The sequence below is a fragment of the Narcine bancroftii genome, chromosome 7 (genome assembly GCF_036971445.1).
Source record: "Narcine bancroftii isolate sNarBan1 chromosome 7, sNarBan1.hap1, whole genome shotgun sequence".
Taxonomy (NCBI): domain Eukaryota; kingdom Metazoa; phylum Chordata; class Chondrichthyes; order Torpediniformes; family Narcinidae; genus Narcine; species Narcine bancroftii.
Window position 1 is genome coordinate 147,907,441 of NC_091475.1, and position 15,580 is coordinate 147,923,020.

A 15,580-nucleotide genomic window follows, 5' to 3' on the forward strand; every position below is an offset into this window, starting at 1 on the left:
GGTGCTCCCTTTGTGGTTCTCCTTTCAGAGAAACTGGACACAGACTGGGAGATCATTTCACTGAAGTTCTTTGCTCTGTTCGTTGCAATAGTGGGGACCTTCCAGTGGCCAACCATTTCAATTCTGTCTCCCACTTCAGTACTGATGTGACTGTACATGGTCTCATGCATTGCCAAACCAAGGCCTCCCACAAATTAGTGGAGCCACACCTAATATTTCATCTGGGCACTCTCCAACTGGATGGCATTAACATCAACTTCTCTTTCAGTTGGGCCACTCTCCTGACTTCCTCTCTTCCTCATCCCTCTGTCTCCCCTTCCAGTTCTCTACCCCCTTCTCTCACCATTCAGAGAGCTATCCCTTCCACCTATCACTTCTCAGTATTATTCTATTGTGCCCTCCCACCCATATCTGCCTGTTCTCCTTCCCCTGCCCCTTTACCTCACCATTTTATTCAGGCACCTGCCTGCTTTCTGTTCATACCTTATTGAAGGGCTCAGGCCCAAAATGTTGGTACATAAAGGTACTGCATGGCTCTGAGTTTCTTCAGTATTTTTGTGTGAACTACAATCACAGCATCTGCAGAATTTGTTTAATTCCTCTCTATTCACTCTGCCTTTGCTTTCATGGTTTTAAACACCTCTATCAGATCCCCTTTTGTAGCACATCACAGCTTCATGAAATCAAGTGTCAATGTCCCCAGAGTAATTTTCCTCTTCTAACTCCACATTAGAATGAGAGTGTACTCAACATTTGATCTAAACTCACCTGTTGCTCAACCAAGGACAGATATGATACAGTTCAGATTGATTTTTCATGAAATCCTACCTTTTGAATGGAGGTCAATCCTTTTGCAGAGCTACGAGACTTGCAGAGCAAGGTATCTTAAAAAAAAACTCCTTGCTGAACCATTTACTGGTAGATCTGCAGAGCTACGAGACTTGCAGAGCAAGGTATCTTTAAAAAACTCCTTGCTGAACCATTCACTAGTAGATCTACAGAGCTACGAGACTTGCAGAGCAAGGTATCTTAAAAAAAAACTCCTTGCTGAACCGTTCACTAGTAGATCTGCAGAGCTACGAGACTTGCAGAGCAAGGTATCTTAAAAAAAACTCCTTGCTGAAGCGTTCACTAGTAGATCTGCAGAGCTACGAGACTTGCAGAGCAAGGTATCGTTAAAAAACTCCTTGCTGAACCATTCACTAGTAGATCTACAGAGCTACGAGACTTGCAGAGCAAGGTATCTTTAAAAAACTCCTTGCTGAACCATTCACTAGTAGATCTGAATGAAGGACTCTTTCAATTTTGGCTTCTTTATGGCTGTGCTCACAACTATTCTGATTAGAGAAGTTGTCCTTGCCAGTGGTGTATAACAAAATTCAACCCAGCACTCCCTCATACGTTACCCATTTTCTTTCACCACTCCCAGCTGGTTCCACCTGCCTATCAACTGGACACTTAATCCTTTGGATTTCCTAACTCTTCCTCGATTGGTTCCATCTGCCTGCCATCCACACCCTTAACCCACTGCCTCTCCAAACCCTTCCACCACATGATCCATCTGCCAACCACCCCTCCCTTGTCTGGTTCTACTTTTCATGTTCCTTACTTATAACATTTCAGAATCTGCAGTACCTTGTTGTTTTCACCTTCTAGCCTCTTAATCTACCTGCAACCTCCTCTCAGTCTACTTGGCCCGATCTGCCCACTGTATCCCTCCTCAACCAGCTCCACCTATTGTTTACCAGCCCCTGCTTCACCCCTCTCCTCATCTCTTTATACTGGATATTCCTCTCGTCTCAGTCCTGATGCAGGGTGTTAACTCAAAATGTTGAATGTCCTTCAGCCTCCACAGATGTTGCCTGATCTACTAAGTTCCTCCAGCACCTTGATTTTTAATTCCAGCATCTGCAGCCACTTGTGTATCCAAAGCTAAACACTCACCTGACCTTGGATCCTGGTTCAGATTCCATCTCAATCCACTGTAATGTAACACTTCTGCGACTTGAAGAGACAAGCTACCTCTATAAGGAATAACCATGACATTCACTGGAAATAGCTGGGAAAATCAGAATGTTGATCAGACATTCTATCAAAGATAATGCTTCCATCAATTTTATAAAGAATAGCCAGCATGGCAAATGTGTGCTTTGGTCTTTACGTGCTGTACATTGAAGTGCCAGTTGATGAAGTGGAGAAAGACGATGTGGTCAAACAATAATCATGGCTTTTATTAGCAGAAACTTATGGTACAATAATGAAAGACAATAGGTGCATACACAGGGGAGTGTCCTTAATAGTAGAGATAATGCACAACCAATGTTAGTACAGCAAGACTCGCCAGAGGGGAGACAGGCAGCTTGGCAGATATTCACCACAGTCTCCCGCTGGCAGAAAAAGGTTAAAATCAAAAGGACAGCTGCTAGGAAAGACTGAAGCAAGCGATACATGGATACCATGTTTGGCATTGAGAATACTCTAACAGCCAAAATATGCCAGTATCTAGCAAGCAATTGAAATATAATGAGATGTTTTATGAATATGTCAGCCTTTCAGGTTGTTTACGAATTCTGGTGCTTCTTCTCAAAACAGGTGGCTCCTTTGCAACCTTGGGAACTGTTACAGTTCCTGGGTCTGGAGTGTGGGAAGGACTGACTTCGGGACCTATTCCAAAATCACCAGCGTGAGGCAGCGGAGCCTCAGCATTGCCATCTGAAAGCTTACTCGGGGTCACAGGCTGAGGGTGGGGGGAGGTGAGCCCAGTCTCTCAGGCTCACTCTGAGTAGGGGTGTGAGGAAGGGGCGAACCAGGCAAGGCCACATCTCTTAGGGGTACAGTGTCAGCAGTGTCAGTACTCCCATCTGGGAACTTAACATGAGCAGAGTTGGGGTTGGTATGCAGTAGCAGAACTGGTTGGACGAGTGGGTCTGTTTTATGCACCCGAACATGGCTCTTCAGCAGCATGGTTCCAGGTTCAGATAAACAGGCTGGCCAGTCCATCACAGTTCCTGATTTCCTAGGAAAGGCAAACATACGTTCATGAGGTGTTTGATTTGTTGCAGTACACAATAATGACTGAATAGAATGTAACATCTCAGGCAGCACCTCCTGGCACCGGGTAACAGGGTAACCATGTGTTTTTAAAGCAAGATTAACAGTCTTCCAGACTGTAGCATTAGCCCTTTCAACCTGCCCATTGCGCTGCGGGTAGTAGCTCATGGTACGGCTGGTGGCAATCCCCTTCCGTAGCAGGGCTCACCGCAGTTCAGTGCTCATGAATGCTGAGCCCCTATCAGTATGAATGTAATTGGGAAAACCAAAAATGCTGAAAATCCTGTCAAGTGTCTTAATGACAGACACTGATGAGATGCCCGGGCAGGATATCGCAAAGGGAAACCTGGAATATTCATCAATTACAGTAAGAAAATATACATTTTTTTTGTTGGAAGTTTATTGGTCCTTTAAAATCTAAGCTAATCCTCTCAAAAGGTCGGGTTGCCTTGATGAGAGTGGCCTCCGGAGCTTTGAAGCATTGCGGTTTGCATTCTGCACAAACGGGACAGCTTTTAGTCAGTTTCCTGACTTCTTCCAGAGAGTAAGGAAGGTTGATAGCCCTTATGTAGTGGAAGAACCTCATGACTCCTGGGTGGCACAGTCTGCTATGGATCTCTTTTAACCCCTCCAGCTGAGCACCAGCAACAGATCGTGACAATGTGTCAGAGGGATTATTTAACCTGCCCAGTCTGTACTGGATCTCATAATTATAAGTTGAGAGATCTATTCGCCAGCGTGCTATCTTATCGTTCTTGATTTTACTTTTGTGTTTAGTACTGAACATGTAGGCTACAGATTACTGATCAGTGACAAGAGTATATTTTCTGCCAGCTATAAAGTGTCTCCAGTAGCGAACAGCTTCAATAATGCCCTGGGCTTCTTTTTCAATGAGAGGATGTTTAAGTTCAGGTCTGCGTGACGTGCGGGAGAAAAATGCCACAAGTCTGCCCTTTTAATTAAGGGTTCCTGCCAAGGCACAATCTGAGGCATCAATTTCCACTTGGAATGGGACATCCTCGTCAATGGACAAGAGTGCAGCTTTGGCAATATCAGCTTTAATTCTCTCGAAAGCCTTCAAGGCCATTGGAGAGAGAGGAAAAGATTTAGTGTCAAACAGAGGGTGTGCCTTTGTGGCGTAGTCCAGAACCCATTTGCAGTAGTAGGAAAAGAATCCCATACACGTTTTAAGGGCTTTTGCTGAGTCTGGGGGTGGTAACTTCTTAAGGTGGGCCATTCTTTCTGGGTTGGGGCAGATTTCGCCCTTGCGGACAATGTAGCCCAGAATGGGTAGCTCTGTTGCATTGAACACACATTTGCCCTCGTTAAGTGTAAGGTTGCATTCTGTAGCTGTTGCTAAAAATTTCTTTTAAGTTGTTGTCGTGCTCAGCCTGTGTTTTTCCACAGATAGTGACATTGTCCAGATAGGGAAACGTACCCTGTAACTCATTCGTCCTAACAATCTTATCCATTTCCCTCTGAAACACGGACACTCCATTAGTGACCCTCAGGTACCCTTTTAAACTGGTATAACCCCCCCATCAGCCTCAAAGGCTGTATAGGGCTGTTCCCTTTTCTTAATGGGGATTTGGTGATAAGCTGCTTTGAGGTCAATAGTGGAGTACACTTTGTATTACGCTATCTGATTAATCAATTCATTGATGCGTGGCAGGAGGTAGGCATTCAGATTTGTTTAATGGTTGATTGTCTGGCTATAGTCAATAGCCAGTCATCTCTTAGTGTGATTTTTTACAACTACCACTTGGGCCCGCCACGGACTCTTACTAGGTTCAATTATTCCCTCTTTAAGCAGTCTCTGGGTCTCCACTTTGATAAACACATGATCCTCTTTGCTGTAAGAACAGCTCTTAGTGGCAATCGGCTGACTCTCAGGGGATAAATCACTGAAAAGGGAAGGAGCTTTGTTCTTTAATGCGGACAGACGGCGATAACTAGCACGGAGGATGGTAAGTATGGGTGGTGGCCCACCGAAATTTAACACTACACTGTTCATCTGAGATTGAATATCTAACCCCAGTAACACAGGGGCGCAGATCTCTGGCATAATAAAGAGCTACACATCAGCAAGGTAATGTCCCTGCAAATTTAAAGTAACTTTACACTTGTCCCATACAGTTTTTGTAAGTTCACTACAAGCCATCGATATCTTTCGGTTTGCTGGATATCTCCTCAAATTTAAGGCTTTGGCAACTCTCTCGTGGATGTAGCTGTCAGTACTCCCCGAGTCTATTAGGCAATCAAGAGTCTCACCATTCACCTCCCCCTTCATAGTTGACCGTTCCAGACCGTAACATCCCCCAAGCTTTACAGTCAATTGAGCTATCACAGGGGATCTCACCTCGCCATCACTTGAAGTCGATTCAGCCTGCTCGTCTGAAGATACCCCCTTTTAACAGTTGTCTTCCATTCCTGCAGCTCCAGGATGCATTTTCTCGGTGCTTCTTCTTCTTATCAGTGGGAGTACTTTTTGCCTTACACGTTTTAGTGAAGTGGCCGAGTTTTACACAATAGCTGCAGGTAGCAAATCAAGCTGGGCACTTCTGTCTGGGGTGCCAGCTCTTATCACAGAAGTAGCATTTTTCAGGAGTACACCCCTTTCTTTCCTTTGGGGTTCCAGCACTCCAGGATGTTTCCTTTTCGGTTTCTAGCATTTCACTGGACCACATGGTACTTCTCAGTGTTTTGGCTAGAGTGACTGCCCGGTCATAGGCTAAGGGCTCCGCCTCCAGCAGCCTCTGTCGGATGTAACTGGAGTCAATCCCATTGACAAAAGCATCCAGCTTCAAGGCATTGCGGTGTTGTTGCACATGAACTATCCTGACATCACATTCGTTTGCCAGCGAGTCGAGGGCCAGTGCGTAGGCAGCATCACTTTCCTGGGTTTCTGGTGTCTAGTCAGCAACTAGTGTCGAGCAAGCACCACATTCCGTGGCCCTGCATAGTAAGCAGTCAGACGTTCCCGGGCTATAGCCAGAGTGGTAGCTCCTTGCGTTACGGCGAAAGGGACCTCACCCAGCAGAGAGTTCAGGTGGCCCCACTGTGTCGCCTCATCGACCACGTTGTTTTGAGCCATGTAGTAATTGAAACAAGCAATCCAGTGGTTAAAAATGTCTCTGGCCCTCGGGGCAGACTGGTCGATGATCAGCTGCTCTGGCTTGAGTGCTGCGTCCGTTTCTGCTTATAAAATTGAAGTGCCAGTTGATGAAGTAGCCAAAGACGATGTGGTCAAACAATAATCATGGCTTTTATCAGCAGAAACTCATGGTACCATAATGAAAGACAATAGGTGCATACACAGTTATACCCAAGGGGAGTGTCCTCAACAGTAGAGATAATGCACAGCCAATGTTAGTACATCAAGGCTTGTCAGAGAGGAGACAGGCAGCTTGGCAGACATTCACCACACTCATATTTTCAGTTATTGTTAGACAACCACAGTTAACTATGCCCACCTAAGTTTTTTTTTTAAATGATAAGAAATTCAATTCCATCAATGTGAGTGAAGTTGGTCTTCAAAGAGACATAGATATGCATACGAAGGCCTGTTACTTTCAGGGCAATCGCAAAATCTTCATCTTACATTCATCTTGGGTGCTATCTTCACATTAAAGGGCTTTAGGATTGGTGTGTAGCTTTTGAGGATCTTAGCCAGCTAGAATGAACAATAGGTGTAGAGCACGATTGAAGTCTGTGCAGTTACTACGATCCTGGTTACACAAGCAGTAGCAATGAAATAAATGTTGAAATCATTTGGTAATAGAAATCTTCAGAAGTCTGTAATCACAGTAAATAATCTGGCATCTTCAGGATTTTGAACATACTGAATTGGCACTGGAGACTTCAAAGAAAATTTGGTTAATTCCTCAAAAAGAATTGCACTTCCATCTGCTCTATCTCCACACTGTCAAACTATGACATCTCAGGAAACTAAACTTTGAAGAACTCTCAACATCTTTAAAATGCAGTAGTCATCAGATCTTAACAAGCTGACTTTTAACATCCCTCATTCTGATATTGTGGCAAGTTTTACAGGGAGTAAATGGGAATGAGAAAAGTGCCGTAAGAGCTGCTTTATTCATGGTTTACTCCTCACGTAGATCTTCCAGAGCACAATTGCCACATGGGCAAAAGGAGCAGAATCCCTAAATTTAGAAGGCCTAAGTAAAAAGGCTGAGAATTCCCTGGCTGGAAGACTAAGCAAGTGGCTGGAATGAGTTTTCCAATGGAATGAATGATGGAGAAGATCAGTGTTAGGAGCAGTGTGCACATTTTATTTGAAGGTGACTTGGACAACTTTCTCTTTCAGGCAACGAATGCAGAAGTCGGCAATGTATGAGCTGTGTATAGCAATGTGTCAAATTTCACAAGAATTTATTCATCTTCAAGTGACTCAAGAGGAATTTTTATGCATGAAAACCTTAATACTCTTTAATACAAGTGAGTGAAAATTTACTGCAAAGCTAAATATCCAGTGTTAAAACTCATATATTGTATTGTTGTGATTATGTAATGTGGGGGGGGGGGGGGCTATTATACTGACTGCTTGCTATTGGCTATGGCTGTAGAGACACACCACCCAGTATACTACAGATGGAGAACCTTTTCCCACTGGCCAGTTTAGAGGTGGCTTTTCATCTGTTAATAAAAGCCCAATCTGGGAATGATACTTGACTGGTCCTTGTCTATGGCATATCACTTGAATATTGGAATGGACGCATCAGAAGTTCCAACATCTTGTGAATTATTTTCCCGTAAATCTTTAGAAGTGCAATATTATAATGCTCTTTTAACTGTCCTTCTATTAGTATCAATTATCCTTTGATTTTGAAGCATTTTGAAATATTTTAGTTGCACTATTACAATTCTGATATTGTGGGGGCCAGTCAGCTGAAAACATCTGTAGGTCTCAGTAATTAGCACCACATCACTGCTCAATCATTACCTTAACAGATGTAGAAAAGATATTCAATAATTAAGGGCATGGCTTCATTCCGGTGGTACACCACTCAATGTAACTGCACCAGGTTTTTTTTCTACATTCCCAAAAGGTACAGGCTAATGAGTTAATTGCCCTCTGTGTTGTTGTTTATTTGCAGGTGAGTAGGACAAAAGTCAAAGTTCAAATTTATTGTCCGAGTACATACATGACTTCATAAACAATCCTGAGATACTTTAACCTGCAGGCCAGGCAGATTTTCTAATTGCCAGTAACTGTAAACTGTACTCAAGAAGAAGGAAATCTATACAAAAGGAAAAAATGCAATCAAAAGAAAGAGATGTAAACAAATGACTATGCAGACACAGAAATATAAATATTCAGTACTAAATAATGAGCAAAGAAAGAGACTAAATGAGTGTTGTTCTGATGGTTGAATCGTTGCAACTATTCCTGAACATTGAACAATGTTTCAGTGTCTTTTTTTGCCTAAAAACTGTCTAGTATTGCAAATAATTAAATGAATATAATTATTCTAAGTCAACTTTTTTTCTGTTTTATTGGCCAATCATCAACTCCTTTAAATTGTATTCTATTTTTCAGTTAAATAACATCCTCAAGAAGTCTTTTGATTCAATGGCACAGTATAATGTCCCACATCAAAGTTTATCAGATTATAGAAATCAGGAAAATTATTTTGATGTGAGTCAGTGGGACTCGGTGGGAGATAATGTTCGGCATGGACTAGTAGGGCTGTGTATGGTTATATGGTTATTTATATCTCATGCATTCTGAAAACAATATTGTTTGCAAATAATACTCTTTTAATTTAAGAATAATTTATCAGTTTTACTCAGTTAGGCATTGCCAGAATCCAGTGATAGATCACTCATCTTGTACCATGGATGATTGGACTGAGCTTTACATTCAAACATTCCTCTTGTGCAATTCTGCTACATGTACTGTATAACAAAAAGCATTACTGCACAAATGAAGCAAGTCTGAATCTATTTTTTCCCATCATAGTAAATGGTATAGCTGCCTTTAATTCCCCACATACCTACAGGTCAGTTGTTCGATTCAGTCTTGAATCTTGATTACTCCAAATGTAAGTTCAATGTTAGATTTCAAGCTGTTGCTCATTGTCTCATCAAACATAAATAGAAGAGAACAGAAAATAGAGACATCCATCCCCTTTTGCTTAAAACTTGTAATTATTTTGTCTTCTTCAGGGGAAAAAAATGAAGAAAATTGCCCACTACTGTGAGATAGCTACAATATTCAGGTGTTGGAATTTATCCCATCAGTGAAGAGAATTGTGTGGCAGTTTTGCAAGGATAGTGTACAAAAATCTCTTCTAACTGTTGGAAAAGGATACGAAGGATGTGTTTGCACTGCTCCTTCTGCTTGAAAATATTACACTTTTTTTTAAATAGTTTTAGGAAAGCAAAGGAAACATTAGGTGTGTAAGCTGTTTGCCAGGGCACATGATTGTATTCTTTCATAAATAGATGAAAAATTGCAGCAAACTCAAAGCCCTGTTTGCTTTCCACTTCAAAAAGCCCAAAACAAACTGTAGAAGCTGGAACTTTGAGCAAACAGTGAGAAGGTAAAGGAACTCAGCAGATTAGGCGGCATCCATGGGCAGAAATGGTTAGTCAACTTTTCGGGTTGGAACCCCTTATCATGACTAAAGTAAGAAGGGATAATTTAAATATGTGAAGGAGGAAGGAAGTTGGGCAGGGGCTAAGAGGTATTGGACAGAATGTGGAAGAGGTGGTGAGACACGTAGAAGGAGATACCAATGGGAAGTGCCAGCGGAAGTTAGAGAGAAACATAAGAACAGAAGTAGATAAAGAAGAAATGCAAATAGTGGAATCAAATAGAGGGGGAGGAGTGAATACCTAAAATTAGAAAAATTGATGTTCATGCATTGGGTTTAAGACTGTCCATGAAAAATAAGATGTATTGTTCACAAAGTTTCGTCTCACCCTGGCAATGGATTGGTGTTGGAATGGTGAAGGGAACTAAAACGGTTGGCTACTGGGAGTTCAAGTTCACACCCATAGACCGAGTGCAGGTTTCAATGAAAAGATCATGCAATCTGTGTTTGATCTCACAGGAGGCCCTTTGAGGCAGTACCTCATATAGATGTTTTCAATAAACAGGAGGTTTGTGCCTTATGTGTTTCTTGGACACTGGATGTCTACATGCTTCACGCCCTGTGCTTTTGTCCTCCTAACCGAGTATACCACCCATCAGAATAGATTTTTGTGTGAGAGAATGAAATTTGATAGTCTTTTTATATTGTTCTTGATTTTTATTTAGAATTTGGTCATGCAGTGATGGGAAACATTGCATGAACAGGAATGGTATCTGTAGAGGATATTTATGGTTTGTCAAAAGCATGGTCTTCCTGCATAATCACTACATCTCCTTCATTGAATGGAATTGTCTGGCTGCAGGTGATATCAGGATCCAAAACAATTGCAGATTTTGGGGCTGGGGAGATACAAAGCTGCATCAGATTACTCTGTTGTTCTGAAGAGAGGTAAACAGCAACAGTAACTTATTATCTTACCTTATTGTCATTAAAGTAAGATAAGTTATTCAGTCCGACATTGGAAGGTTGAGATAGGTGTCTTTTTGACTGGGATTGAGGCAGGAGGAATGAAAGAGAATAACAAGCTCTTCATGGTGAATTGCCTGGATAGTGAAGCATATATAAAGTTAATGAAGTGTTAATAAAGCCAAAATAATACAGGTCTGTAGAAGACTTAAAGCTTTATGGAATACTGTCTAGATCAGGGTTTCGAGATAGCATTCCAGGGGAATGTGAGATAACATTTCAGTTTTTTTTATAAATCCATACTCCTTCAATTTGGATATTATGTCGGATGATGAAGAGCTGAAGGAAGATCTTATTGAACTGCGCACAAATCGTGTTCTTGAAATGCAGTTTGAACGCAAAACTTTGGAACAATATTGGTGTTCGGCAATGGACATGTTTCCAAGACTTTGTGAAAAAGCACTAACTGTGCTCATCCCATTCACGACGACATACTTCTGCGAGTCTGGATTTAGTGCCCTTTTGTCAATCAAGACAAAATCCAGAAATTGCTGGGGTGCACAGGCAGACACGGGGATTGCCATCAGCAACAAAGTGCCACGTTTTGAAATAAACAGGAACAAAAGAGTCATTAAATTTAAATTGGCTTATGAACATTTGAACCTTAGTCCTTTAATTTTTTTAAAGACATTTCATGCATGGATGAAAATTTAATATTTTGTAGGGTTTATGCAACTTTTAATTTGTGGTAATATTTTTCTTTTCCATATGTTTCATTTTTGTTTATATATTATTAAAAATTGATTATACAAATTTGTTTTGGTCACCTTCACCTTTATTGTTAAATAAATTATTACTTTAAGGGGTGCAAGAACATATTAAAAATTTTTAGGGGTGCGGGTCATAAAAAAAGTTGGGAACCACTGGTCTAGATCATAGTTATGGGATCGGACAATAAGGAATTGAAAATTATTTACACACTGGAAAAATTGCAAGAACAATTTGTTAATCTCTGGGATCAGAAAAAAGGGGGTTTAATCTTCAGAACCTGAAAAATGATGCTCAGATATAATGTATAATATATTACTTGAGGATTCAGAAATGAGTTATAACTGTTTTGTTTTATCTTATCACTGGCTCTTTTTCTGTGTTCCAGCTGACCCTCTGATGTTTATGGATTCTATTTATCTATATCTTTCTGCACTGTTTCTCATCTGTATTCCCTCATTCTCATGTTTGCACTTTCCTCTAAGAAGTATAGACAGTTATAAATACACACAAAAAAACTTCCTGTAATCCTTAAAAGAATAGGTTTAACCAATATCAGTTACATTTTATCAACAATATTATATACAATAAGTTGTATATTATCAACAATATACAACTTTTCTGAACTTACTTCCAACCAGCTCATTAATCAGGTTGTTTTGTAAGATGCAACATACTTTCCCTTTGGCTGTTAAGTGAGAATGAATTTTCTGAAGGATGTTATAAGTTGCAATGATCATATTTATTTATTCACCTTTATGATACATGTTGGATACTAAACTCCTATAACAATGTTGTTGTGTGCATTTGAAGAGGGTCTTTAAGGCATAGGAACGACAATTCCTGGAAGTCCGATCTAACAATGTAATTGTCAGGACAATAAGAATTTAGAACAGAAGTTGTCTAAATTGATGGAATCCAATTATTGAAAAGCTACTTTTCTTGTTTCCACTAATTTTTTGTTTAGTCTTGCTAAGTATTAGTGTAAGATATTTCTCAGGAGAATTAAACTATTCCACATTATTTATCTCATTTTCCACAGTCCAAATTGCAGAAACATGACTTGATAAATAAAGTAACACATGTTATAACTTTTTTTTTGTACAGAGTCTCAGTGGTATTATTAGTGACATATCCATTCAATTAGCCCAAAATTAGCATAATTGGAGGTTGTCTGGGGGGTGGGGGTGGTCCTCCTATCCTTGCATCTGTCACAGAGTTACAATTACAAATGTTGGTATTTTTCAAGCCCTGAGTGGTCAGAGAAAGAGTGAAGAGGAAGGGGACAGTGGGGAAGAGAAATGTGAAAGGTTCTTGGGTCCTTCTGGATGCAGCCATGACCCTTTTAACCACCTGTAGTTTAGTGTCCAAGAAGTGTTTTAATTTAAATAAAAACAGTTCATCAATGGCACAAGGCAGTTGATTTAGTTTTGTCTACTTCCAGGCTGCTGTTCACTTCTACCTCAATGCATAGACCTCTCTGCCAAGTCGCAAATCAGCCAGGAAAACATTGATTTTCACTTCATCTGCTGCCTTTGTATATTATGTCCCTGCTATTTTCCATGGGTTCCTTCCTTCTTCCAGGATCACCTCAGTGGGCATTCAGAACAAGCCCCATCAATTGCTTTGAAGTTTTTTTTTTAAATTAAAGAAGGTCTGTAGAAATAAATAGGATTGTTTAAACATAAATGTAATAAAATTAACTGAAAGTACTTCTTTACTCAATGTTGAAGAAGATTTTATAATGTCAGCTCATTTGGAGGGTCGAACGTGGAGCTAGATGTGTCATGATTCTTGTGGAACAAACAGATTCCTTGATTTTTCTGCTTCCTTTGTGCATCAGTTGTGAACGAGGCTGGGAGCTCTAGCTGCATACATATGCTGCAAGAAATCAGAAACTTAGGGACAAGTGCAGGCATTTGTTACAGACCAACTTATCTCTTGATACTTACATCACAGTGATTCTTTTTTTAATTGCACAGTCATGAATCTTATTTACAATATTAAAAACAAATACACTGCACTGCTTTCCTTCTTTGAATAATGTATGTATTTCTGATATATGTATACCCAATACTGATTCAGTCTGTTAACTTACTTGCTTAGATACCGAGAGATTCTCAGCTGAGCTGACATTGCACTGATTTTTTTTTTGAAATGCAGAGTATGCCTCAATGTTGCTATGTGGCATTTAAATTGCAGTTGGTTATATCCACCTCATAACTAGACATTTCATGCTTTCATTCCTATTAACTATCCTTCTAGCAATGATAATCTAACTGCCATGAACAGTTCTAACCTTATTTCTAAAATATTCCAGATACTGTTCTGGGGAATTGTTCCCTTTTATCCCTTTTTGTGTCTCATTTTTGCTCACTTGGCTCCAGACTTTTTTTCTCTCTCTCTTTTACCTTGTCTGAATTGCTTCTTTTTACCTCTTGCTGATGACTTTTGTTTCAATTGCTTTCTCACCACGGCCTCCTTCAAATCATACAAAGCTCCACTATGTTCAGTCAAGGCTACACAAGCAGTTCTGCCACTGTGTAATCCATTGGCAAATATACTGTGGTGTGGAACAATAAATTTGCCGGCATTAAATCTTGAAATACTTGCTTCTTCGAGGCTTCAGTCCCATGCACAAATCACTCTGTCAAACAGTCTGAGGTTGAATGATAAAAAAGAATCCCTGAATCCCTGAATATTCTACAGACCTTCTTTAATTTAAAAAATACTTCAAAGCAATTGATGGGGCTTGTACTGAATGCACACTGAGGTGATCCTGGAAGAAGGAAGGAACCCATGGAAAATAGCAGGGACATAATATACAAAGGCAGCAGATGAAGTGAAAATCAATGTTTTCCTGGCTGATTTGCGACTTGGCAGAGAGGTCTATGCATTGAGGTAGAAGTGAACAGCAGCCTGGAAGTAGACAAAACTAAATCAACTGCCTTGTGCCATTGATGAACTGTTTTTTTTTATTAAAACACTTCTTAGACACTAAACTACAGGTGGTTAAAAGGGTCATGGCTGCATCCAGAAGGACCCAAGAACCTTTCACATTTCTCTTCCCCACTGTCCCCTTCCTCTTCACTCTTTCTCTGTCCACTCAGGGCTTGAAAAATACCAACATTTGTCATTGTAACTCTGTGACAGATGCAAGGATAGGAGGACCACCCCCCACCCCCCACCCCCGTGACAACCTCCAATTATGCTAATTTTGGGCTAATTGAATGGATATGTCTCTAATAATACCACTGAGACCCTGTACAAAAAAGAAGTTATAACATGTGTTACTTTATTTATCAAGTCATGTTTCTGCAATTTGGACTGTGGAAAATGAAATAAATAATGTGGATTAGTTTAATTCTCCTGAGAAATATCTTACACTAATACATTGCATGAAGCATTCAAATTGAGGTAAACTGAACTGCAATAAGTAACTGCTCTAATATCTCAAAGCTCTGCCAGAAATTTTCAGTCGTTATGTTCCATTGTCATTTAAATACTCCAAAATCTCTGAGTTCACTCGTCTTTTTGTTCCATTTGTGAAACAAGTCATCATGAATTGTTAAATTGTGTGGAATGGCCGAATTAACCATCAACATAACAGTAGTGGTATCTTAGGGGCTCTGCATTTCTTGCAAAGGCTTTCAGGTTAACAAAAGCCAAATGTTTTGCATGTAATTCATCCAAAATCTATCTTCTGAGAATATTTTGGGTAATGACTTGATGACATTATTTTAATCAGCTTTGCTGTTGACAGTTCAAACTTCATTTTGTAGAACAGCTGTAAGTTTGAATTTGGACACTTGCCCAGCCTGCCCCATCATCCCTGCCTGTGTCTGGAGACTTATTTCAGGAGTGTGTCTTGCTGGCTTGTAGGAACAATTTGTGCTTCATCCATGAGTTACAGTGTGAAATTCTGTTGTTGTTTCCTTCATCAGATACTTCATGAGGAAATCTTAACAGAACATTAGCAATGGTATTTTGCTCTGAAGAATGATATTTGATCATATAATCAAATCGTGAGCATAATACGGGTTTGCACATTCTCCCCATGTCTGTGTGGGTGTTCCTCCAGGCTGTAGGTTTCCTCCTACTGTTCAAAGCGTACCAAGGGTTGTAGGTCATTTGGGCGGCATGGGGTCATAGGCTAAAAAGGCCTGTTACCTTTCTGGATGTCTAAATTTAATTTTTAAATTTAAATTAAAAAATAAATAAATAGACCCACCCTT

General features: G+C 40.3%; 1 protein-coding gene across 3 annotated transcripts in view; it reads left to right on the forward strand.

Moving 5' to 3' along the window:
- Positions 1-15,580, forward strand: part of LOC138739189 (progesterone receptor-like) — a 290,755-nt gene that overhangs the window by 251,622 nt on the left and 23,553 nt on the right. For all 3 annotated transcript variants that reach the window (XM_069890750.1, XM_069890749.1, XM_069890748.1), the window contains one exon: positions 7,379-7,509. In XM_069890750.1, coding sequence (XP_069746851.1) covers positions 7,379-7,509 — 131 coding nt within the window. The remainder of the gene's footprint in view (positions 1-7,378; positions 7,510-15,580) is intronic.